General features: G+C 48.7%; 1 protein-coding gene across 3 annotated transcripts; it reads left to right on the top strand.

Moving 5' to 3' along the window:
• Positions 1 to 349: 349 nt before the first annotated feature.
• On the top strand, positions 350 to 24,980 carry chd8 (chromodomain helicase DNA binding protein 8). 3 transcript variants are annotated; one of them, XM_062530623.1, is made up of 40 exons: positions 350 to 438; positions 1,286 to 1,551; positions 1,675 to 2,830; positions 3,307 to 3,609; positions 3,918 to 4,025; positions 4,390 to 4,898; positions 5,114 to 5,228; positions 5,509 to 5,715; positions 6,675 to 6,743; positions 6,873 to 6,928; positions 7,084 to 7,201; positions 7,666 to 7,749; positions 7,953 to 8,090; positions 8,558 to 8,679; positions 9,513 to 9,756; positions 10,207 to 10,383; positions 10,756 to 10,899; positions 11,304 to 11,402; positions 11,902 to 12,061; positions 12,204 to 12,414; positions 12,781 to 12,976; positions 13,114 to 13,284; positions 15,544 to 15,837; positions 16,199 to 16,419; positions 16,900 to 17,102; positions 17,812 to 17,968; positions 18,244 to 18,333; positions 18,463 to 18,566; positions 18,685 to 18,808; positions 18,909 to 18,984; positions 19,127 to 19,398; positions 19,746 to 19,978; positions 20,548 to 21,240; positions 21,409 to 21,521; positions 21,669 to 21,890; positions 22,480 to 22,566; positions 22,843 to 22,968; positions 23,271 to 23,381; positions 23,638 to 23,742; positions 23,878 to 24,980. In XM_062530623.1, the coding sequence occupies exons 3-40, from the start codon at positions 1,787 to 1,789 to the stop codon at positions 24,247 to 24,249; spliced, it is 7,878 nt and encodes a 2,625-aa protein (XP_062386607.1). In that variant the 5' UTR covers positions 350 to 438; positions 1,286 to 1,551; positions 1,675 to 1,786; the 3' UTR covers positions 24,250 to 24,980. The 3 variants fall into 3 exon arrangements, with proteins under 3 accessions (XP_062386607.1, XP_062386605.1, XP_062386606.1); XM_062530621.1 differs by having other exon boundaries at positions 5,509 to 5,718; XM_062530622.1 differs by having other exon boundaries at positions 1,653 to 2,830; positions 5,509 to 5,718.
• Positions 24,981 to 25,254: the final 274 nt, after the last annotated feature.

The raw sequence follows: 25,254 nt of genomic DNA, 5'->3' as shown, positions 1-25,254 counted from the left end.
ATATTTATAATTAAAAGAAACGGGCGGATAGTGGCCATACACTGATACTCTCATTTCACGTCGAGATGGAGGGTCATATTAGATTGTGCCTCCCCTTGCCATTTAAATTTCTAATCGCTGGTTGAGGCAACCTCTCTGATCTCAACTAGGCCGCATTTATTACAGAGTCAACCAAACTATGTCAGCGACCGATCTCCATTATCGTCTCCCGCCCAGTTTGTCCATACAACGAAATGATCGACAATGCTTTGAGCCAATGGTGTTCGTGGATATTGCCGGCCTGTGCAATCGCAAACCAATGGGAGGAAAGCGGATGGATTCGCGAGAACACTTTCGTCGCTGGTACTGGCAAGAATGTTAGTTCCTGCTCTACACTGGCCGTTTCCTGTAATCGTACAGTGTTGTGAGACGGAGAAAGCCATGTGTGTCGATGCAAAGGTAAATTTAGCACCCTGAAATTATAACGGAGAATGTCAGAGCAGTGGATGGTAACGTTATTAGCGGTTATTTTAGCAGAAAAACCGACGCAATGCCATACAAAAAGCATCGCGGCCTTACCCGTGTCTGTACGTAGACAGGCTATGGTTTTTGTAGCACGTTGCTGTGGTTTGGTCCGGTTTGTTGATGAGAGGGATTGAAAGAGAACCCGAATGAGAGAGTTTGGTATGAGACTTCGTTAATGAATGAGATGCTAGCTAGATTAAACCATAACGACGTTTAACATGTCATGAAAAGAATCAATATATAGAGTAATCGTTAGCAGAGGCTAACGTTTGTCGAGGCTAAATGGAGGCTGTTGACGGGTTTGTTCAGGAGCTAGCAGCCTAAGGACTCTTACGGTGCCTTGATACGAGAGTTTCATCACAGATAGCATCTCCACTGTGAACTGACGCAAATGTTACTATCAAGGTAGCATATCACGTTAGTGATGTCACTTTAATCACTGTTTACTGTCTACGATCGAGATTACTTGTTCTCAGTTTAGTCACTTTAGGCGTGTGCATAAAGCTAGCTTGTTAGCCCTTCATCAGTGAAGTAACGTTAACGTCAATGAGGTGTCTTACAAGTCAGCTGTAGTATAACATTAGCGTGTTAACTTCTATGTAGGCTCATAGAGTAGCCACACATTGACTTCTAATGCTTTTAGAAATATAACTAACAGTTCACATATTATTTATAATATCTAAATTTGGTCTAAATGAGTGTTTTGATGCCTAGTACGCGCCAGTTACCAAGTTCACTTACCTCATCTCTAACATGCCACTCTTCTCCCGTTCTGTTTCAGGAAAACGGCAACAGTGGATGTTATTACTGAAGGGTGTCTCTGTCTTGGGTTCAAAGAAGAGCAAGCAGATATTCAAAATAAAGAAGAGTAAAGGGACAGGCGGAAGAGGTGAAGGACTAGCAGGGGAAGCTGGGCAGGTGTTACCCCTCTTCCCCTGAGCCTCAATCCCAGTTTTTCCCCATACCAAAACTTATGTTTCCACCCTACACAATTCTAAAGCATACTGGTTTGGCAGGAAGATTTTAGTAATTGGTTAGGGAATTAAGGTAAGTCCTTTCTTTGTATTGCTTGTTGTTTCTCTCTATTTTTGACATAATCGGGATCTTATTTAATTTGTGTGTCCTTTCTGTCTTCAATTTTCCCTCAGTTTCTAAATTCTTTCCCCACAGTTTCCCATCAATTTGATTGAAGACCACACAGTTCACTGCTGTTCATTGCTGGATATCAGGCATTCCACATTCAGTTTACTGAGTGGTCCTACTCTGCAGACAGCTCGGCAACATGGCCGACCCCATCATGGACCTTTTTGATGACACCCCTCTGTTCAACCTGGACTCTCTGCCGGAGGATGCTTTCTCTCACGGCTCCTCGGACCCAGTTGAGGAAGCACTAAAGCTGGCTCTGGGCCAGGTAGACCCTCCTTCAGACGCTGGCACTTTGGTCCTTACTGACCCTATGGCCCATGTTTCTTCAGTCCCCTCAGTCAGTACAGTCACAGTCGCCCCTGCGGCCCCGGCGGTGGCCCCCACAGTGGCCTCCACTGTCCCGGTCCAAGTCCAGACACAGCAGCCCATACAGGTCTCCCTCACACAGGTCCCGGTGTCCATCCAGGCCCCCGTTTCCGTTCAGGCAATGTCTCAGACGCCTCTCTCGGTGACTACCAGCAGCGGGACCACAACGGTGCTGATGAGCTCCCCGTTGTCCGTCTCGGGGGGACAGACCACCACCCTGCAGCTGCAGCCCCAGCAGCTCGCTGCGGTCACCCAGCAGGCGGGAGGACAAGGGGCCCCCAAGATCGTGATCCTGAAGGGCCCCCAGGGTCAGATGCTGCAGGGGGTAACCGGAGCTGCCAATTCACCCTCGGGTAAGGTTACCATCGCGCGGGTGTTGACCGGGACCCAGCTCAGGCCCGGCATGTCTATCATGTCCGGGGGGACGGTGCTGAACACGGCTGCCCCAGGCCAGGGCCAGGTGAAGCTGGGCGCCGGGGTCCAACGTCTGGTGCAGACGGCCAACGGGCCCATGAAACAGGTGCTGCTCACCTCCGTCCCGCAATCGCAGGTGCAGACGCAGCCGATGCAGGTGCAGATCCAGTCGCAGGCGCAGCTGGGGCAGACGCAAGTGCAGCAGGTGCAGCAAGTGCAGCAGGTGCAGCAGGTGCAGCTCCAGACGCAAGGGCAGCCCCAACAGGTGCAGGTGCAGATGCAGCCCCAGACACAACAGGTGTCCCTGCAGGCCGCCATGCAGACGCAGACAGTGGTCACCACCACGGCGGGCACCACCATGCGACCACAGGGAGTCACACTCACCACAGTGCCTCAGCAGGTGAAGGGTCATCTGACACACTTAGTCTGCCGACATCAGTGCCAGCACTTGGGTACCGGCATTTAACCCCGGTCAGGCTCAGTCTCTGTTGCCTGGTTTTCTCATAGTTTCAGGACCTTAGACCTCATGTCGTTTATGTTATTTATGTAAAGGTCAGACTGTAGCCGCTCTCTGATTCCATTTACATCCATTTTTATCCCAGTAGACCTTTCAAGCGAATTGATGACACTCCTGTTGTCTGCCTTCCTTTGAGAGATACTGTGGTTTTGTAGTGTTTTCAAAATCATTCAAAATTAGAGTGCTGGATCTTGTCTGCTCCCATTCTCGGAAAGCTAATAAAATGCCCAATCTCTCTCTCTCTCTTTCTCTCTCTCTCTCTCTCTCTCTCTCTTTTTTTTCTCTTTTCCTCTTTTCTCTCCTCCCCTCCCTCTGTTCATCCTCCTCCTCCTCCTCCTCCGCTCTTCCTCTTCTTCCAGGGGGGCGAGCCTAAGAGGATCACGCTGGTGCTGCAGCAGCCCTCTCAGGCAGGCCAGGCCGGGGCGGTGACTGTAAGCGGGGCGACCACTGGCACGGGAGCGGCGGTGGCGACTGTGGCAGCTGGCACGGGCCAGCAGCAGCAGCCCAGGCTGGTGCTGGGGTCCCTGCCGGGGAAGCTGGTACTGCAGGGCGGCCAGCTGGCAGCACTCACCCAGGCCCGCGCCGGGCAACCTGGGGCGCAGCCAAAGGTGCTGACCATCCAGCTGCAGGTCCAGCAGCAGCCCAACCAGCAGGGGGCCAAGGTTGGTGTGAGAGTGGCTGTCCAAGTCATCACCTGTTTATGCTTTTAGGATGTTTTTTTTTCTTTAGCTCGATTAAACAACAGGAAATGCCCTTATAAAAGCTAAGAAGATTAACAAAGGTGTGGGTGGCATTTGGATTTGTGTCTGTGAGGCCTGTAGGTGCCCTTTGTTAAATAATTTTGTCCTGGTTTGAGATGTCTGGTGTTATTTGAAATGGATATTCTGGTTGTACCAGACTCTGTAAGTGCTGCATGTAGGTGTTTCTTTAGTAACTAACACATATTTGTCCTTGTGTCCCCTCACTACAGTTTCAGCTGGTGTCTGGTGCAGGTGGCACCCCACAGGTTGTCCAGATCACACAGGGACAGGGTGGGCAGAGACTGGCAGTGCCCCTCAAACTGCTGCTGCAGCCACAGGTACGACAGGAAAGTCAGTTGTTTGAAGCTCTCTGTAATTTTCACAAGGGTAGGGTGTACACCAGAGTTCAAGTTTGTCCACCTCTAAGGTGCTGGGCAATTGAAGTGTATGGAATGCGTAGAATTATCACCTAGTGTTTAAACCTCTTGTGTTGGCTTGTTACATTGTGGTTAAACAGGTCATGTTGTAAGCTGTTTGTCAGTTGTCAGCATACATCATCAACAGAAGAATGTCTGTATTTTTTTTTGCTCCTTAAAAAAATGTCATTTCCCTCTACGTGTGTCCTGAAGCTGAAACAAAGAAATGTGATTGGTCCATGTGTAACTCATCCTCTTACTCCCTCGCTCTCGTGCACGCTTGCAGACGAGCGGCGCGTCGTCGGGCGCCGGCACCCTCTCCGTGGTGAAGGTGATCAACACGTCGGCCGCCGGCTCGTCCACCACCACCACCGTGGCCTCCCCCGGCGGCGTGCGCCTCGCCAAGGCCCAGGAGCCCGTCGTGCGGCGCGTGGAGACGCTCTGCAAGCAGGAGAAGGCCAACCGCATCGTGGCCGAGGCCATCGCCCGCGCCAAGGCCCGCGGCGAGCGCAACATCCCGCGCGTGCTCAACCAGGACGAGCTGCCCTCGGGCCAGACGGCGGCGGACGCCGAGGGCCTCGGCCCGGCCACCCCGGGGGCCAAGAAGAAGGGAGGCGGCGGCGGCGGCGGAGGCGGGGGCAAGAAGAAGAGCCCGGTGGCCGCCGTGGCCGGAGGGAAAGGAGGAGCCGCCGGAGGGGGAGGAGACAAGAAAGGAAAGGCCAAGGTGGGAGGCGCCGTGGGAGTTGCCGGGGCGACAAGCGGAGGAAGCAAGAGCAAAGGCAAATCAAAACTCAAGTAAGAGTGTGTCTATGTCTGTGTCTGTGTGTCAAGGCGCCTTGCCTGATATTGTTTCAGACAGATGTATGATTAATTTGACCGTTGCCTGATGATTTGGCCTTGATGTTGCCCCCCTGACCATGTTGTGTGGAGTGGCTGTGGCTGTTCTCCTGCTCTAACCTCCCCTCTCTCTCTCTGTCTCTCTCTCTCCCTCTCACTCTCCGCATGTTCAGCACCATTACTCCAGTGAGTGGAAAGAAGAGGAAGAGGAATGGCTCCTCAGACCACTCTGAGGGGGAGGCCAGTCCCGCTGCCTCACCACGAACACTGGAAGAGGACATGCTACAGGTATTCTGTTCTGCAATTAACATGTCAATGCACACACACACACACACACACAGAGAGAGACACACACAGACACACACACATAGACGCACACACACAGACAAAAGCTATTATGTAAAATAGGCTGGTTCTGGTATCTCTTCCATGATATTGTAATACAAAGCTTATAGAGAAATGAAATGTAAATATGTTTTTTTTTTCATATCCCTTCACTTTTGGCTTGATTGGGTCTTTCGCTCTGCTGTGACCTTGAACTTGCTTGTGACCTTGATCTCCCTGTTAGACGCGTCGCTCCAACCGTCAGATCAAGAGGAAGAAGTACACAGAGGACCTGGACATCAAGATCACAGACGACGAGGACGACGGGGACGAGGACGTGGACGTGACCACTCCGGCCGTGGTGCCTGTGGCCGCCCCGAGCCAGTCCATGGGCCAGCAGCTGCAGCAGGAGCTGGGGGTCGATGCCGACGGCGTCAACATGCAGTTCTTCGTGGTGAGAGGACCAATTGTGCTGCTCTGCTGCCGTCTCTTTGCACAGTAGATAAGACTACGGTAGTAGGATCAAGCCTGGAAAAGTCGTATGGCAGTGTTGTACTAGTAACTAGAGAATATAGCATTTGTGACCCTGTAAAGCGGAAACCAGTCGTTTTGGTAAAATTTACTAAATTAAGTTATTGTGCTCACGTGAACGGCCATAAACTAAGCTTTCCAACGATATGTATATCGAGGGTATCACACAAACTATCGCTAAGATAACCGCATCCAAAGTTGACATGGTTCTCCTGTCACGATATGCCAGAAGAGGAGAAATCACCTTTTTAAGCGGCGCGTGCACAACGGGAATGACAGCAAATGTGTTGAATCTTCGCCGGGTTTAACAGTCAAAACGTATGTTTTTCCGTGAAATGCGCTCACGATATGAAACTGTAGACTGTATACAGTCGAATTATGCGAAAACGTGAAATTCAACGTTTTAACCCGGAAGTTTGTTATTGTTGATTTTCTCAAAATAATGTTGTGCGCAAAACGACTGATTTCGCTTTGAATGGTCACATTTCTGTTTGAAGTATCGATTCTGGTATGGAGAATTTGGCATTAGGTGCAGCATCTGCTCAAGCAATATGACACAAGTGATAGTGGTGTTGGTAGTACATATCAGCATGGCAATGATTAGGCCATACACACAAATGAAATGTTTGAATCCGATACTTCTGCAAATTGTGGAGTGATTACTATCCGTGAAGAACTCCACAGATCTCCACAAAGCCTCTGGTCCAATCGGAACTTAATAAATAGTTCAACCGGACCTAACTGTTGATTAGTGTGTTGACATTTGAAAAAGTGAAATTCGAACTTGTAAATCCATGGCTGGTATTTAAAGAGATAGTGATTGGACGGTTGTTCTTTTGGGGGACTTAAACTAAAAGCATGTGTGTTGTTGACCTGCAGGAGAATCCCAGTGAGGAAGATGCTGCCATTGTGGATAAAGTGTTATCGATGAGACTAACCAAGAAAGAGGTGAGTTTACTTCTGCTTTCTTTGAACCTCACCCCACACCTATCCTTCCCTCCACTTCGACATGTTTTAGATCTTATCTCCCAGGTTGATTCAGTCATTTTAACTCGTCTCTTCCTGTCTGTTTTATAGCTCGCTACAGGCCAGTTGGTCAATGTGGAGGAGTTCTTTGTCAAGTACAAAAACTAGTATGTGTCAACCTTGCATTCACTCTCTATAAGCAAACTGGTGTGCATATATTTTTGGGCAAAACCTACACAATGAAGATAAGAATGTACGTTTATGACTGGTCTGTCTTTTGTGTGTGTGTGTGTGTGTGTGTGTGTGTGTGCTCTCTCCTCAGTTCTTATTTACACTGTGAGTGGGCCACACTTGAACAGCTGGAGAGAGACAAGAGAATCCACCAGAAGCTGAAGAGATTCAAGATCAAACACGCACAAATGAGAAACCTCTTCCAAGAGGTCAGTGCTCATTTGAGCACCTTTGTGTGTCACTTTGCACCGATTAATAGTATTGTGAAGTAAATCAAAGCAATTGCTGCCATAGCAAGATATTCATGTACCTCCTAATTGTGCTGGTACAGGTAATGGGAGAATACTTTGGTAGACTTCAGGTGGTGGAACACGGTGCTTATGAAACGCAATGGCATCTAGTTCATTTCTAACTTATTTCAAAGCATAGGCCTATGCATATCTATGCATGTTCTGTTTTTTTTGTGAGCTTTGAGACAAATCTGCCCGCATAATGTGGTGTGGAAAAGTCTATTATCGTCTATTTGTTCCCTTTACCCTGCTCATGAAATATTTTTACTTTTCCTCATAAATGTGTTGACTCAACCCTTTGTATGTACCTACAGTATCATCTTGTCCAGTTTTGCGGTGTTGGTTGTGTTTAGTAACGTCTGTGCTGATGTGCTTGCCCTCAGGAGGAGGAGGCCTTTAACCCAGACTACGTGGAGGTGGACCGCATTCTGGACGAGTCCCACAGCGTGGACAAGGACAACGGAGAGGTCTGCTCTGGAAGCCACTGTGTCTTTCTGAAATGCATGAGAACACGAGTAGTCATAATGTCTATGTTTAATTACAAGTAGCTAAAAATAATGAGCTAAGTAACACGTCATAACTGATTGGTAACAAATGGTTTATAAGTGTGCTATAAGTGTGCCTTGAGTGTGTTTGTTGCCTGACTGGTGTTTGCCTCTTGTGTTTGCAGCCGGTGGTGTACTACCTGGTGAAGTGGTGCTCGCTGCCTTATGAGGATGCCACCTGGGAGCTGAAGGAGGACGTGGACGAGACGAAGGTGGATGAGTACAGGGTGATCCAGGACCGCCAGGCCTGTGTCAAGAGAACCGTGAGTATCACACTATGGGTGCTGTAACATCCACACACAAATACACACCCCAAACATTTGATTAGTCTCAGAAAATCTTTTTTTTTGAGCTATGCTAGAAAAGAGTAAAGATTGATGTGACTTGGCGAGTAGCCACCGTCTTGGCACTGTAGCACTGCTTTCATTTTGATTGCTACATATACTGTATGTCGGGTCGCATGTATATATTTGTTGAATGTGTCTATGTTTTCCATTTAGCCTTATACTGTCTGTAACTGACTTATACTGTCATACTTATCCGTTTATCCTTATACTGTTTATAGTCATCACAGCAATCATCAATGCTGTTAATGGAAAGGTTCAGTGGCCTCAAAGTTAACACAGGAGAATCCTATAAGGTCTTGTTGTCCGTCATTAAAAGAGTGCCAGACAGCCATTTAGTTAGCTGTTGACCTCCATGACCCTCTCTCTCCACCTCTGCCCTTTAGGCCCGCCCCCCTGCGGCCTCCTGGAAGAAGCTGGAGGAGTTTCGAGAGTACCGCAACGGCAATACCCTGAGGGAGTACCAGCTGGAGGGGGTCAACTGGCTGCTCTTCAACTGGTACAACAGGTAGGAGAGGCCAGTTGCGTGTAAACACAAACGCACGCACAGGCATACAGATACACATAGACTTTCACTGGAATGTCTGTGTGTTCAATGAAAGATTTGATTCCATAGGCGGTCACCATATTGGCGATCACCATTTTGGAGGGTTCGGGATCTGCTGAATGACGCCGTTGAATAACAGTCTGAAGCATTTCATATCCAAATAGCTTCCCAGTCAATACTGCCTCACTGAGGTCTTCATCAATGTACTCATTGTTATGACTGGAGGAAAGGCCCTGACCTTGTCAGCTACTAAAATATGTTGTTTAGGGGTTTATAATAAAGATAATAATTTAGATAAGAGCCCTCTTCAGTCCCAACATCAACAAAACAAACAGAAAGAACCCTAGCGACTAATCTAATCTAACCATCCCACACACTAACCGTGTGTGCGTGTGTGTGAGTAAAAGAGAGTGTGTGAAGTAGTGTCTTTAAGATGTTGCCATGATGCCAGAGCAGGTGTGAATTCACCAAGTAGCCATAGCTAGTGACATCACTGAAGCTGTCAGTCAGTGCTTTCCCTATCATGTGACCAAACCTATCCAAACATCCACCAAGTATGAAATCAATTTGAGTGAACGCTTATTTGAGGCCAGGAATCAGGCATACAGACAAGAGATTTCTGGCTTTATATAGTGGAGATGCCCAGGCTTCCATTTCTACCATATTGATCAATATATGGCAGCTACTGTAGAGTGCTCTCATGTATAATTGATATGTGGGACGGTGGGTTTCTCCCACCAGTAAATGGGCAGTGCAGTGAGCGCTGTGCCTTGTTCTCCGTCTCCCCCAAACAGGCAGAACTGTATCCTGGCCGACGAGATGGGCCTGGGGAAGACCATCCAGTCCATCGCGCTGCTGTCGGAGGTGTACGCGGCCAACGTGCACGGGCCCTTCCTGGTCATCGCGCCGCTCTCCACCATCACCAACTGGGAGCGCGAGTTCACCACCTGGACCGACCTCAACGCCATCGTCTACCACGGCAGCCTGGCCAGCCGGCAGATGATCCAGCAGTACGAGATGTACTGCAAGGACGACAAGGTGTGTGTTGGCGTGCTCGTTGGACTGCCAGCTGACTGCACGTGTACTGGGCATTACATACGAAGTACATCACTGAAAGAGATGCTATTCAAGGGTTTCACAGGTGTATTAATCAAGCACCATGCAGCCTGCACTCATAATCTAGGTGCTTGATTTTATACACCTGTGGGAAGGGACCGTATGAAACTCATGAATTAGGAAATGTCCTATCTGCATGTAGCTCAAGGATTATTTAATGGAGCTGTCAAGCAAAAGTTTGTTGTAGCTGCTTCAGTAAATTTATGTTGAATTCCCTTCTGATGTGTGACGAACGTATACATTTGCATTTGTTTGATTCCTTTTTTCCCTCCGGTCTAATAAATGAAAGCCCTAAGACCCTCCTCTGAACATTCTCATTAAAATGAGTCTGGGCTCCATTGTGTTCCTAACGGTGTGTTTGGCTTTGTGTAGGGCCACTTGATCCCAGGTGCGTATAAATTTGACGCGCTGATCACCACCTTTGAGATGGTGCTGTCGGACTGCCCCGAGCTGAGGGAGATCTCCTGGCGCTGTGTGGTCATCGACGAGGCCCACCGTCTCAAGAACAGGAACTGCAAGCTGCTCGACAGCCTCAAGATGCTCGACCTGGTGAGACACTGACTCTCAGCTCTGCATGTCTTTTATTATTTTGCCCTTGAAATGCAATTTCCTCTCTTCCTTGAAAGCTTAACCGTATGTGCCTATGCATATAGGTACACACACACAGCACATAACACACCTGTAGAATATACTAACTTGCATACTGATGTAATTAGAGGTGTGAATCTTCACTGATCTATTACAATTATCATGTCAACGATTCAATTCTATTCGGTTCCACAATGCATCATGATTTAAATGATTCTCAACGCGTCTTTCTTTCCATTCTTAATCAATTGAAGAGGGCCTGCATGTGGGTATGTAGGGCAGCATCTGCGCTGCGGGATGACGTTATCTCCTTCCCTCTCCTGCTCTCCCCAGGAGCATAAGGTGCTGCTGACGGGGACTCCCCTGCAGAACACGGTGGAGGAGCTCTTCAGCCTGCTGCACTTCCTGGAGCCCGCCCAGTTCCCCTCGGAGACGGAGTTTCTGCGGGATTTTGGCGACCTCAAGACAGAGGAACAGGTACGTAAGCACCGGGCCGCGTGGGATGGGATGTCAGTGATGTATTACTGCAGCCACAACAAACCACAGGGGTCCCCCCTGTCCAGCTCTGATATTCTCCTCACTATACTGGCCAAATACAGAAATACAGATTGAGAATTTTCATCCCACATTAAGTTATCTTCAACTGTTGAAAGAATTCAAGTCATAACAACAGTGGTAATAAGGCTGATGAAACATACTTCTAATGTTATAACCAGTGAACATAAAAAGTCTTCACTTATGTCAATGCTACATTTATACTGTGGAAAACCATACGCTGACTAAATTTGATGCTTATGTCCTTTCTTTTGTGTGTGTGTGTGTGTGTGTGTGTGTGTGTGTGTGTGTGTGTGTGTGTGTGTTTCTGTGTTTGATTCTCTCAGGTGCAAAAGCTGCAGGCCATCCTGAAGCCCATGATGCTGCGGCGTCTCAAGGAGGACGTGGAGAAGAACCTGGCGCCCAAACAGGAAACCATCATCGAGGTGTGTTTAAATTGCATACAGCACTTTATTACTCTAATCTTGCCGTTTGCCAAGTGCTTAAGCTGTATCTTAATGCCATATGGATGTCTCTTAGCTATTTTTAGAAGTGACAAAGTGGGAACCTAATAACAGTTGACTAAATGAGTACTTGGCAGCGTGACGGGTGTTGTATGTATCCCCATGTGAAGGAATACAAACCCTGTGAATAGCTCCGGTTAGAAGTCCCGTTCAGGCCCCGGCAGTGGCGCAACTGGCTGGGGCACCTGCACCGTACGCTTGCGACCCGGGTTCGATTCCCGCCCCGTGGTCCTTTCCAGTTCCCACCCCGACTCTCTCCCACTCACTTCCTGTCATTCTCTCTACTGTCCTGTCCAAATAAAGGCATAAAAAGCCCAAAAAAATAACCTTTTAAAAAAAAAAAAAGAAGTCCCGTTCAGAAGCGGCCAGGTCCTCCGTGGGTTGTTGATCTGAGCTGGTCTTGTCCTGTGATGGTGTGTAGGTGGAGCTGACGGACGTGCAGAAGAAGTACTACCGCGCCATCTTGGAGAGGAACTTCAGCTTCCTCAGCCTGGGCGCCTCCAACAACAGCAACGTGCCCAACCTGCTCAACACCATGATGGAGCTGCGCAAGTGCTGCAACCACCCTTACCTTATCACAGGTAGGCTGCGGCTCGTATAAAGACACACACAACGTTCTCACGTACGCAAGCACGCACACTCAAGCAAAACGCGCATGCGAGCGCGTTCAAACGCAGGTGCAAATCCCTCACACATCTGGGCTCGGTTGTGTCGTCCACTCAGGTGCGGAGGAGAAGATCGTGGCCGAGCTGAGGGAGGTGTACGACCCCATGGCCTCCGATTTCCACCTGCAGGCGCTGGTGCGCTCGGCCGGCAAGCTGGTGCTGCTGGACAAACTGCTGCCGCGGCTCAAGGCCGGCGGACACAAGGTGCTCATCTTCTCCCAGATGGTGCGCTGTCTGGACATCCTGGAGGACTACCTCATCAACAAGCGGTAGGCACTCTCGATTTTACACGCCAGACAGCAGGATACTTGTGGTGATGAAAAAAGTCAGTGGGATGAAACGATTTAAGCCAGAGGTTTATTTCTAATGTTGATCCACTCTGCCTATGTGTAGGCCTCACCGGAGTAACCAAACACAGTGGAGGCTAAAATAGTATAAATTAATAATAATAGTAATAGTAAGGGAAAGGATAGCTTGAGTTTGCGAGGAACAATTACCGCAGTACTTAATCTCTCAGAATGTGTGTTTGATATCTGTAAGGAGTCTTGGCAGATGGAGTTGATCTCTGCAAAAATAAATTCCCCAATGTTTATGAATTTGGATGCATGTTTGAGATGTTTCTTTGCGGTCTATAGCTACCTGTACGAGCGGATTGACGGCCGGGTGCGTGGGAATCTGCGCCAGGCGGCTATCGACCGCTTCAGCAAGCCGGACTCGGACCGCTTCGTGTTTCTACTGTGCACCCGGGCCGGAGGGCTTGGCATCAACCTCACTGCAGCAGACACCTGTGTCATCTTTGACTCCGACTGGAACCCCCAGAATGACTTACAGGTAAGGGTGGTAACCCCAGTAACTCTTGAAAGGGTCACGTGGCCCATTTATCACAGAATGTCCAGGTGCCCTATGAACTGTTTACGTACTTCTCAATACCAACCAATCATTCCAATCTATATCCAATACGCTTCTAGGCTCAGGCTCGCTGTCACCGTATTGGCCAGTCCAAGGCGGTGAAGGTGTACCGGCTCATCACCAGGAACTCGTACGAGAGGGAGATGCTGGACAAGGCCAGCCTCAAGCTGGGCCTGGACCGGGCCGTGCTGCAGAGCATGAGCGGCAACAAGGAGACCAACGTCAATGGAGTGAGACACTTCTACTCACGCTTATAGTATACTACACAGAGTAACAAGTAATACAGGCTCAATGGAGTGAGACACTTCTACTCACGCTTATAGTATACTACACAGAGTAACAAGTAATACAGGCTCAATGGAGTGAGACACTTCTACTCACGCTTATAGTATACTACACAGAGTAACAAGTAATACAGGCTCAATGGAGTGAGACACTTCTACTCACGCTTATAGTATACTACACAGAGTAACAAGTAATACAGGCTCAATGGAGTGAGACACTTCTACTCACGCTTATAGTATACTACACAGAGTAACAAGTAATACAGGCTCAATGGAGTGAGACACTTCTACTCACGCATGTAATATACTACACAGAGTAACAAGTAATACAGGCTCAATGGAGTGAGACACTTCTACTCACGCATATAATATACTACACAGAGTAACAAGTAATACAGGCTCAATGGAGTGAGACACTTATACTGATGCACATGTACCACACAGAGTAGTGTGGCATTATTATCTAAGGCTGATGGGTAAACCAGGGATGAACTAGACAACCCAGAAATTCACAGACTCACCAGTTAATGACATTGGCTTTTCTGTAGTACACTATAGATAGGATGTGTATTTGAGGATGGGTAAAATACAGTGCCTATAGAAAGTCATCATACCCTTTTGAAATAGTTACTTTTTTTGTCTTACAGCCTGAAATCAAAACCCATTTAAAAAAAATCTTTTTCCAGTTTTATTTACAAATTTAGCTGTACAACATCAAAATAATGAAAAAAAAGTCAACAGTTCTGAAAATTAATAAAAAATTTAAAACTAGAATAACAGGGTTGGAAAAGTCATCATACCCCTGAATTAATACTTTGTAGAGCTTCCTTTTTCTTTCTTTACAGCCATCAATCTGTTTGGATATGTCTCTATTATAGCTTTGCACACCTAGATTGGGGAATATTTGCCCAATCTTCCGTGCAAAATTGTTAAAATTCAGTCAAATTCTGTAGGAAACAGTGATGGACTGCTCTCTTCAAGTCAATCCACAGATTTTCTATAGGATTTAAGTCAGGGCTCTGACTTTGCCACTCAAGGATATTCACCATCCTATCCTTAAGCCACTGCTTTGTTCTTTTGGCAGTATGTTTAGGACTATTGTCGTGTTGGATGGCGAATGACCTCCCCATCCTCAGCTGTCTAGGAGAGGGACGCAGGTTTTCCTTAAGAATGTGGGTGTACTTGGCAGCATCCATTTTCCCTTCTATCCTGACCAATTGCCCAGTCCCCGCTGAAGAGAAACATCCCCAAAACATAATGTTGTCCCCACCATGCTTCAGAGTAGTTATGGTGTGTTTTGGGTGTGTTTGGGTGTGTTAGCGCCTGGATCTCAGTCCAAAAACTTCAATCTTAGTCTCATCTGACCATAAAAGCTTTTTCCACATGGTAGCAGAATATTCCAGATGTGTTTTTGCACTGAACTCCAAGCGCAATGTTTGGCGAAAACCAACACAGTACACCACCCAAAACACACCATACTTAGTGTGAAGCATGGTGGGGGCAACATTATGTTGTGGGGATGTTTCTCTTCAGCGGGGACTGGGCAATTGGTCAGGATAGGAGGGAAAATGGATGCTGCCAAGTACACCCACATTCTTAAGGAAAACCTGCGTCCCTCTCCTAGACAGTTGAAGATGGGCAGGTCATTCGCCTTCCAACACGACAATAGTCCTAAACATACTACCAAAAGAACAAAGCAGTGGCTTAAGGATAGGATGGTGAATATCTTTGAGTGGCAAAGTCAGAGCCCTGACTTAAATCCTATAGAAAATCTGTGGATTGACTTGAAGAGATTTTCAGAACTGTTGACTTTTTTTTCATTATTTTGATGTTGTACAGCTAAATTTGTAAATAAAACTGGAAAAATATTTTTTTAAAATGGGTTTTGATTTCAGGCTGTAAGACAAAAAAAGTAACTATTTCAAAAGGGTATGATGACTTTCTATAGGCACTGTATATACCGTATGGAGGCCTGCTAAAGCAGTGGTAACATCACTGCCTGACAGTCAGCCCGGATTCACATAAAGGTGTTTGCTAAATACCAGTCAAAATATTCTGTGTAAATGTAGAAATAACTTTACCCTTAGCCTTACAGTGCCTTGTCATATAGATGCACCTCTAAGGTAGACCTGGGCAACAAAGTATCAGTATGTATATCATTGAGACCATCTGCTCTCCAGCACTAATCACCACGCCGTGTTTTAGCAAGTCCAGCAGTTCTCCAAAAAGGAGATCGAGGATCTTCTGAGAAAAGGCGCGTACGCCGCCATCATGGACGAGAACGATGAGGGCAGCCGCTTCTGCGAGGAAGACATCGACCAGATCCTGCAGCGGCGTGCCACCACCATCACCATCGAGAGCGAGGGCAAGGGCTCCACCTTCTCCAAGGCCAGCTTTGTGGCCTCCGAGAACCGCACGGACATCGCCCTGGACGATCCCGAGTTTTGGCAGAAGTGGGCCAAGAAGGCAGACGTGGACTTTGACACCATGAACAGAAAGGTAAGGAGCTCCGTTTTCTGTGCATTCAAAGCAGACTTACTATAGAGAGTATAGATGACGTTGAATGTCTGCCGATACTCAACCATACCTATAATATCAGCAGAAATATTCATATCTGTTGATGCCGACAACAGTTCTCAGTTTTGCATCCCTACTTGAGAGCTTCTAGATGTAAAGCTCAGTGTACAGGTTACCGAACATTCCCATAATTCCCCTCTTGACTCTCACATGCAATGTTCTGATGTTACTGTGGCACCAGTTGTTTGGTGACGGAACCTTTTCACTGTGTCTTTTTGTACTAACATCTCCTGCTCTCCCTCATTCTCTCTATTTTTTTTTCTTTCTCTCTCTCTCTCTCTAGAACACTCTGGTGATTGACACGCCCCGCGTGAGGAAGCAGACGCGGCAGTTCTCCAGTCTGAAGGGGGACAGTGGGAACGACATGACCGACGTCGACAGTGACGAGGAGTACACCCACAATTCCCGGCAGCAGCGCTACTCCCGACGCTCCGACCGCCACTCCGGAAACGGCTACGGACGCACAGACTGCTTCCGGGTTGAGAAGCACCTGCTGGTGTATGGGTAGGTGGCATGGCTCTTCCTGTGGCTCCATATCTGTTTTTGAAGAGCTTTTCAGTCACCCGTCTGACATCTGTCTATTGTTAGCAGCAGAATTCCATTAAAATTCAAATCTATTTACACTCACATTACGGGTAGTAGAGGAAACTTTTTTTTTACACCTCCCTTCTACTGTAAGAGCGCACATTTCACTCTAGCGTAGTCTTTGTTGTGGTGTAAATTCAAACATGCTTGGATATCTGAACAACACCTCACAGGTCCCAGAGAATTTGTTTGTATACAAGTTCAAATTTCATCGAATACCAGCTGTTTGTGATATGGAAGTGGGCAAACTGTGGAACTGATCATTTCTTCATAATTAGTGTCTATGTTGCAATGGTGGACTGTTTTGTTGTGCTGCACCCTTGCATGAAGCGTGTCATTATGAAATTGGTGGTGATTGGTCCCTGACCCCAGTACACCTGCATTGCTTCTTGTGCTCAGGTGGGGGCGCTGGCGAGACATCCTGTCCCACGCGCGCTGCAAGCGTCGGCTGGGCGAGCGGGACGTGGAGACCATCTGCAGAGTCATCCTGGTCTTCTGCCTGCTGCATTACCGCGGCGACGAGAACATCAAGAGCTTCATCTGGGAGCTGATCACGCCTCCTGAGAACGGCCGAGCTCCACACGCGCTCCTCAACCACTCCGGTGCGTCCGCTCCCTCCCTGACCGTCCGCCTGACTTTGTCTGTCTGACTGTCTGCCCGCCTGACTTTGCCCTCAATCTGTTACGCACAGCATGCCCATGTTTAACACACACATACACACGCGCGCGCGCGCACACACACACACACATACACACACACACACTCACAACTCTCCTGCATTTACATCCTGTCCATACATATAAACCATCAGAGTCGGACAACCCAGCATCGGAGCGGAAGAGTCCTGTTATGTATTTCTTCTGTCTGCGCCCTTACCTTAGGTGATATCTCTAATCAGCTGATCCGCCTTGCTGAATAGGTGTTAGAATTAGGACCAGCTGTGGTGCAAGGACTCAAAAGCAGTACAATGAGTACCAGGTCCCTTGTTAAGCATTGGATGCATAATGGATTTTATTGAGCAGTGGCAACAAAAAAATCAACTAAATTGAAATCGATACGGCGGCTGCGACACAGTTCAACACTGGTGTGCGAGACGGGATTGTAAACAATGAATCTCATGTAATTAAATGTTGAAAGCGGAGTGCACCGCACTCATTTCAGAGCCTGTGTATAGAGCACTTAAAGCTCTCTGTATACCATAATAGTCCTGCGAAACTGAAGTATGGTCAGTGTTTTGTTGCTGTCCTGCAGAACTGGAAGTTCTCTGTGACTGACTGTCCTTGTGTCCACCTCTCTCTCTCGTTCTCTCAGGCCTGTCCATCCCTGTGCCTCGTGGCCGTAAGGGGAAGAGGGTGAAGGCCCAGAGCTCTTTCGACGTGCAGAAGGTGGAGTGGATCCGCAAGTACAACCCAGACACGCTGCTGCTCGACGACAGCTACCGCAAGCACCTCAAGCACCAGTGCAACAAGTGCGTCTGTCTGAGATCTCTCATCCTTCACGTCTCTTTGCAGTCCCTATGCTCCAGAAAGCGCTCTCTCTATGAACTTACCAGACAGGTTGCACTAAGTAAACGAAAGAAGCTGATACAGACACCTTTTCTGTTGTACTTTCTGCGCGGTCTAGTATATACGCTTCTTGTCATGTGTTTGTGTATGGTAGCGTCAACATTTCCTAAGGTTAGGTTGAATAGTGAAATCATGAAGGCCTTACTGTATCTCCATCCCTCCTCTCTCCCTCCATCAGGGTGTTGCTGCGGGTGCGCATGCTCTACTACCTGAGGCAGGAGGTCATAGGAGACAACGCTGACTCCGTCCTGAAAGGAGCAGATGCCAGGTACTGTGGACAGTCCAGAGTCATTAGCCGTCCCTCCCCCCCCCCCCACCTCTCCGCCTCTCCCCCCATCTCCCCACAGTGGGCACTTCATCATGCCGACACCAAGCTGACTCCTGTGTCTGTTTTTAGGGACATCGACATCTGGATTCCGGAGATGGAACAGCAGGAGTATCCATCTGGCTGGTGGGACTCTGATGCCGACCGCTCCCTTCTCATTGGAGTGTTTAAACACGGTGTGTGTGTGTGTGTGTGTGTCTCTGTGTCTGTCCTTAGATCTCCGTCCCTCATATGTACTTAACTGAAGTGTAGACACCTTTGCTGATGCGTTTGTTGGCTGCCTCTGTCTCCCAGGTTACGAGATGTACACTACCATGCGTGCCGACCCATGCCTGTGCTTCCTGGAGCGCTGCGGTCGCCCTGACGATCAGGCCATCGATGCCGAACAGCACTCGGCTGATCCGGAACTGGGAGAAGGGTGAGAGGGGGGAAAAAACAACTTCCGGTCCACTTGCGTAGTTATGGAGCCTTACGCCTTCTATGCATCAAAGCTGATGACTGATTGTTTGTACTTACAGGGGGGACTATGACAAATACTCAGAAGACCCAGAGTTCAAACCCCAGATGAGACACAACAAAGACTCCTATGACGAGGTGAGACCCACATCTGGGAAAACATCTGAAAACAGCTGTATTGAGTGAAATGTTGTTGACTTAGTACAGTAGGTCTCCCAGACTCCTCCAGAGAATTCCCCAGGTATCCCAGATTAAAATGAAGTTCCTGTTTTCCATTCAGGGTGATTCCATGAACACTGATGAGATCTGCGTGGAAGACCGTTCTGCCCCCGTGGCATCCGAGGGGCCATCCTCTAGCCAGACGGGCAGCTGCTATTGGCCGACCAGCTCGTCGCTCACTGCCCGCTTGAGGCGCCTGATCACGGCCTACCAGCGCAGCTACCGGCGCGAGCAGCTCAAGATGGAGGCCGCCGAGAAAGGGGACAAGAGGCGACGGAGGTGCGAGCAGGCCTCCAAACTCAAGGAGATCGCCCGCCAGGAACGCCAACAGAGGTAGCCGCGACCTCGACACTCACTAGCGCTTTGAGCTCCGCGTTTGTGCTATGATCAGACACCATACGCATTACGGTGTTTGTGGGGATGGAACGATTTGCATCTGTAGTGCACTGTCTGGAAACATTTGATGATAACCATTCTTGTGTCTTAAAGACCAAGGCTAAAGTAGCCAAACATGTGTAGTGTCTTGGTCAAGTTGACCGTGGTAGACATCCAGAATCCCAGCTGTGTTGGTGCACTCTCTTTTCATTTGAAGATATGCGCTCAGAGAAGCATAGTGGTGAAGTTGAGTCTCAGCCCACAGTCAAGCAGTGTGTGACTCAGCGCATTTTGTGCCACCACAGGTGGACCCGACGCGAAGAGTGCGACTTCTACCGGGTGGTGTCCACGTTCGGCGTGGAGCGGATCAAGAAAGAGCCCGGCGTCCCGGAGGGAGAGGAGGCCGAGATGGACTGGAGCCGCTTCCGCACGTTCGCCCGACTGGACAAGAAGACGGACGAGAGCCTGACGCGATACTTCCGCTGCTTCACGGCCATGTGCCGTCGCGTGTGTCACCTGCGGCCCTCTCGTGGAGAAGGTAAGGCTGACCTTCCGACCCCCATTCATCCCTGTCAAACACATATGCTCATAGGAATGTAGAACACTGACAATTGCACTGACTTTTCAGGCAGCCAAGAAAAAGAGACGCAGCCATACTCATTATCTAGTCCTGTAGAAAAAGGAAGTGCTTAAATGCTGAATTTCCTTGCCATGTCACACCAGAATCTGTAAGACACGATGCAATATTTCCATCTATTGGTGGGAATATGATTCATTCTGATCTGAACGGAAGACATTTTGAATGCTTGAAGCCCTTGCGTCAGTCCTTGGATTTTCTGATTTGTTAAGAGCCGTGTTGAGATTGAATACAGGCCTGATAGAATTCAGGTGTGGTGCCTGAATTTCAGGCTTGAGCTAGGCCATGTACGATGTCAAGAAAGGCTATACGGTACTCTATGTTGTCTTTGAATGTATTTGAAAATGTCAGGCACAGATCATTTCCCGTCTATCAGCCCTGTGAATAGTGTTACAGTAGAGTAAGAGGCCATAGAACTGTGCTACTGTGAGAAGCGTGTTAATTGGTCTTCCTCTCTGTGCTGCCCACAGACCCGTCTGAGATGTCCCAGTCTCTGGCCCCCATCACGGAGGAGCGCGCCTCCCGCACCCTGTACCGCATCAGTCTGCTGCGGCGGCTGCGGGACCGCGTGCTGCCCCACGCCTCCCTGGAGGAGCGGCTGCAGCTGGCCATGCCGGGCCCCGAGCTGCCCGTGTGGTGGAGCGCGCCGCGCCACGACCACGAGCTCATGCTGGGCGCCGCCCGCCACGGCGTCAGCCGCACCGAGCATTCCATCTTCCACGACCCGGAGTTCTCCTTCCAGCAGGCCCGGCTTGACTACCTCCACAACCAGCAGGCCTCTACTGCTGCTGCTGCTGCCGCCGCCGGCACCTCCTCCTCCTCCACTACGCCCAGCGGGCAGGTCACGGTCAAAGAGGAAGGGGCCGCGGAGGAAGAGTCGCGCCTGCTAGGCTCCGACGCCCTGTGCCAGTCCGACTCCCCCGCGATGCCCCTGGCGGAGCACCCGGAGGGCAAAGGGCGCGGGCAGGCCGGCTGGGGCTGGAAGAAGAGCCGGGGCAGAGGGTCCCGGCGGGGCGGCAGGAAGGAGGGCGGCAGGAGCGAGGTGGGCGAGGGAGGGGGCGGGTCCGACTCGGAGTCAGACTCCGACTCAGACTCGTCCACTTCGTCCCGGCGTTCCGGCAGCTCAGACGAGAGTGGCGACAGCGACGCAGAGCGAGAGAGAGGTGAGTCACGAACGTCCTGTTAAATCTCCTCTTTGCCAGCCGTGACTTTGTAGATGCGCTCTTGAGTCGTTTGTGGTTACGCCGGAGATTCTCATTCACTCTGATGTGTAACATGAAAGTGCTCGGACTGCTCTGATGTTTGGGCTGTTTATTTCTCTCCTGCTGCAGCTATGAAAGTCTGTGATGGGGACGAGGAGAACAGCATGCTTTCCCTCACTCCGTCACAAGAGGGCGCTCAACCTGAGGCTGTCAACGACCCGCTGCGGGTGGACTGGCCTAAGGTAACGCTACCAGCCTGCTGAAACTACTACTACTGCTACTATAAGATATATGAGGAAACATTTCTTTGACTCAATATATAGAAAAGCATATAGTACTGCCTAAAAGGTCATTTTTGGTCTTATTTTGGTTCTTGATATTTCCCGTAGGACCGTGTGTTAATAAACCGGCTGGACAGTCTTTGCTCACTGGTGCTGACGGGACACTGGCCAGCAGGGCGGCGCTATGCGTCAGATGCCCAGATGAACCCGCCCTCAGACGAGCAGAGTGACGAGGTGGGGTACCCACGCGTGGCCCGCAGGGGCACCGGTGCGCCCGGAGCCGAGGGTGCCGAAGGTCAAGAATCCGAATTCACTGTCAAGCTACTTAAGGTGAGGAATGGAGTGTGAGGGGAAGGAGGAAGTAGCCTCGCGAGCCATCCACGTACTTCCGGCCAAGGATTGCCTCCACTACGTGTCTGGCCGTGCTCCTCTGTGGAGCATTCTGCTCGGTAGAATTGTAACAGAACGCCCCCCCTCCAGAAAGCAGCCAATAAACGAAGAGACGGGTTGGTGGGGGCGAAAGGGGGAGGGCGCTCGTGACGATGACGTTAAACGCCTGCGCTATGTTGTTATGAGTAACTATCGCCGATTGGGTGAGAGCTGTCCAATCAATTCAAACCAGAACTGGGCGTTACTTCCCGCTTCCTGCAAGCGCTTCAGAGCAAAGAAATTCCAGACCATAATACGAAATGAAATGGTAGTATTATGGGATGGTCAGGACCAGGCTAAGGAGGAAGAGGCGTTCCTCTAGATCCACTGCTAGAGTTTGGTGCCTAGCAACATCAAGATCATACATACTGATGATGAATATGCTGCGACGAGTTGCTTTGGATGAAAGCATATCCTCAGTGTCAAATATGTGTAAGTGTAACTGTGCAGAATCTCATTACTGACGTTTCATTGCTTTGCTTGTCTATAGGAGGAAGGACTGAAGTTGACCTTCTCCAAACAGGCCCTCCTGCCCAATGGCGAGGGAGGTGGTCGGCGGAAGCGTAAAGATCATGAGGTATGCACCCACACAGCTCGCTGGAAACACATTAACCTCAATTACTTAAGTAATGTACATAACTGTAAAGTAATGTTCCCTCCATCTGTAATCGGGTTCCTGAACCTTATACAGGCCTTACGGCATTTTGTATTACATATGTATGTAGACATAGACGTAGATTATTAGCATAGTTGTCAATCACAGAGGGATTTACATTTCAGGCACGTTGTCAAATGTATAGGCATGCAGATGTTCAAAAAAAGCTCACTTGCTCTCCTTCCTCTGTGTGTTCAGCTGCTAGACCCAGAGGGGGCATCTGTGGACATGATGAGCCCAGGGGAGCGAGCCCCGCGCAGAAGGGACCTGCCCAACTGGCTGAAGGAGAACCCAGACTATGAGGTGGAAGGAGACATGCTGGAGGTGAGCATCCCAGTGACCGCTGCGCCCCCAAGGCTGCCAGAGGGAAGACGGCACTACTTTAAATCCAGCTCTAGCATACTTGGAGAATTGTGTTTGCAATCCAAGATTGGATGTCACAAAAAATAAAGATACACAATAATGAAATAAATAGTGATATAAGTCTTTGACAGTGCAGCAGTTTTATAAGCAGACCTCAGATGCTGCCAACTGGAGCTGTTTGAATTTTAAACCATCTGTAAAGTTTTTTTTTTTAACCCTGGGACTATGTAACCTGAATGTTTCCTACTAATGCAATTTTTCAGCTGTTGGTGAACAGGACCAAACGGAAGCGGAGGAGGAGGAAGGCGGAGAAGGCAGCTGCACTTACTGGAGATGAGAGAGTGAAGGTCATCAACATGAGGACAGGAAAGAAGGTGATGATAGATTGGTGACTGGGTGGAAAACAGGGGAGCGAGGAGTAATGAATTTAGCCAAATGATTGTCCTACACTGTTTTAAGAAGTGGGAGCTTATCATTTGTTCATTTGTTTTCAAAATCACACTGTGATTTTAAATGTAGTGGCATGAATAGGGTTAATGAGTCATGCCGCTACTGTACAACAATAACCATTAGATGCACCCCATGAAGCTATGAATAGTTGTCTAAGTATAGATGTGTTGGCTCTCACAGTATACTGGAATGTATGGCCCTGCTCTTCAAGACCTAAGGGAACACCTGGAAGAAAATCCGGACCACGCTGTGGCACCAGAATGGTCGGAAACCGTTCGCAACTCTGTAAGTCCCTTTTGTTTTTGTAGATTGACTTTGCACAACTTGTGTGCTGGCATTGTTGACTATACAAAACCTGTAATAAAAATGTGTCCATTGACACAGGCGGCCTTCTTAACCCTTCTGCTTGATTCCCTCCAGGGCTTCCTGCCAGAAAGTCTATTCCATCGGCTGCTTTCGCAGCACTCTGTGATCCCCAAGAAGGGTCAGGCCTACCTCGTGCCCACCCAGCCTGACGATCCTCTTCTCGGGGGAGGCGAGGGCGAGACCCTGGTCTCGGACGGAGCGTACATGATGGAGGAGGAGGACCTGGAGGAGGGAGGAGAGATGGCTTCCTCCCACCACTTCCTCACACCTTCCTTTGATGTCAAGATGGAGGCCGGCAGCCTGGAGATGGACGGCGGCGACAGCTTGTCGCAAGAGGGATATGAGAGTTCCGACCGGGAGGCCATTTTGGATGATGTCATCATGGCATCCAAAAATTCAGACAGTTCCTCCAGCTCAGAGGATTGACCAAGTTTATCTCATTTGAAAAGGGTTCCCCTCCCCTAAAATCATGACATTCTTTTCTTTATATCATATTCCTCCGCCTCTATTATATTATTTTTATTATTGTTATTACTTTAAACATGATGAATTATGAATAATTTTTGCGTTTTTTTTTTCCTTGACTGTTTCTACTCCATACTTTTATTTAGTCGGGGGAAAAGGGCATCAAATTGTCAGGCATTATTCATGTTCTCACTTTATACACCTGTCCAATCTCTCCCTGAAGCAGATAGGTAGCATACTAGGCCCCACAGCACACGCACACACCCTCTTTCCTCGTACCCCACAACTTCAAGCCCATTCCCTGCCCTTCCTGGGGCTGCCGAGCTCTCATGCTGCCTGGGATTCACAGTACAGGCCATCCTGGTGCCTAGTGTCCCCAGCCAAGAAGAGGAGGGAGTATGTTCATTGGATGTATGATATTGAGGAGGGATAGGTAGGATCTAGTTACTGAACCAGATGTAGAAAGACAAGTGTATTGTACAATGTAGAGTTGTTCAGTTGCCTGCGATGATGCAATTATGATGCTGAATTTATTCCTGTTTTATGAACCGACTTCAACTGTCTGTGATATCGATATGAATTACAAGCTACAGTGGAAAAAAATTGTCCTTTCTCTTTTTTTGCATGCAATTGGGTTCGAGGTACTTTACTGAAAATGGTTCTCTTAAATACTGTGAAAGGGATTTGCTTCATTTTGATGTAACCTCCTGAAGTAAAGAGTTGATTTACATGTCAGTTTATACATAACCCAACATGGTGTCTTTTATATGTATGTATGCAGTAAGGTGGCCATGTTTATAGTTTAGTATATGTAAATAGTTTTCATTTATTTTTACTCTGGCGCTCTCAATAGGGACCATGTGTTGCTTGTCAGGCAACAGACTGAGACCAGTGCCCATCAAGCCCATTCATCCTCTGTCCTCCATGGACCTTCATGACAGCCAATCCAAACACATGTTCGTTAGG

Source organism: Sardina pilchardus, chromosome 2 (assembly GCF_963854185.1).
Source record: "Sardina pilchardus chromosome 2, fSarPil1.1, whole genome shotgun sequence".
Classification (NCBI taxonomy): Eukaryota; Metazoa; Chordata; class Actinopteri; order Clupeiformes; family Clupeidae; genus Sardina; species Sardina pilchardus.
The sequence above is the reverse complement of the archived record's forward strand: the minus strand, read 5'-3'. Positions and strand labels throughout refer to the sequence as shown.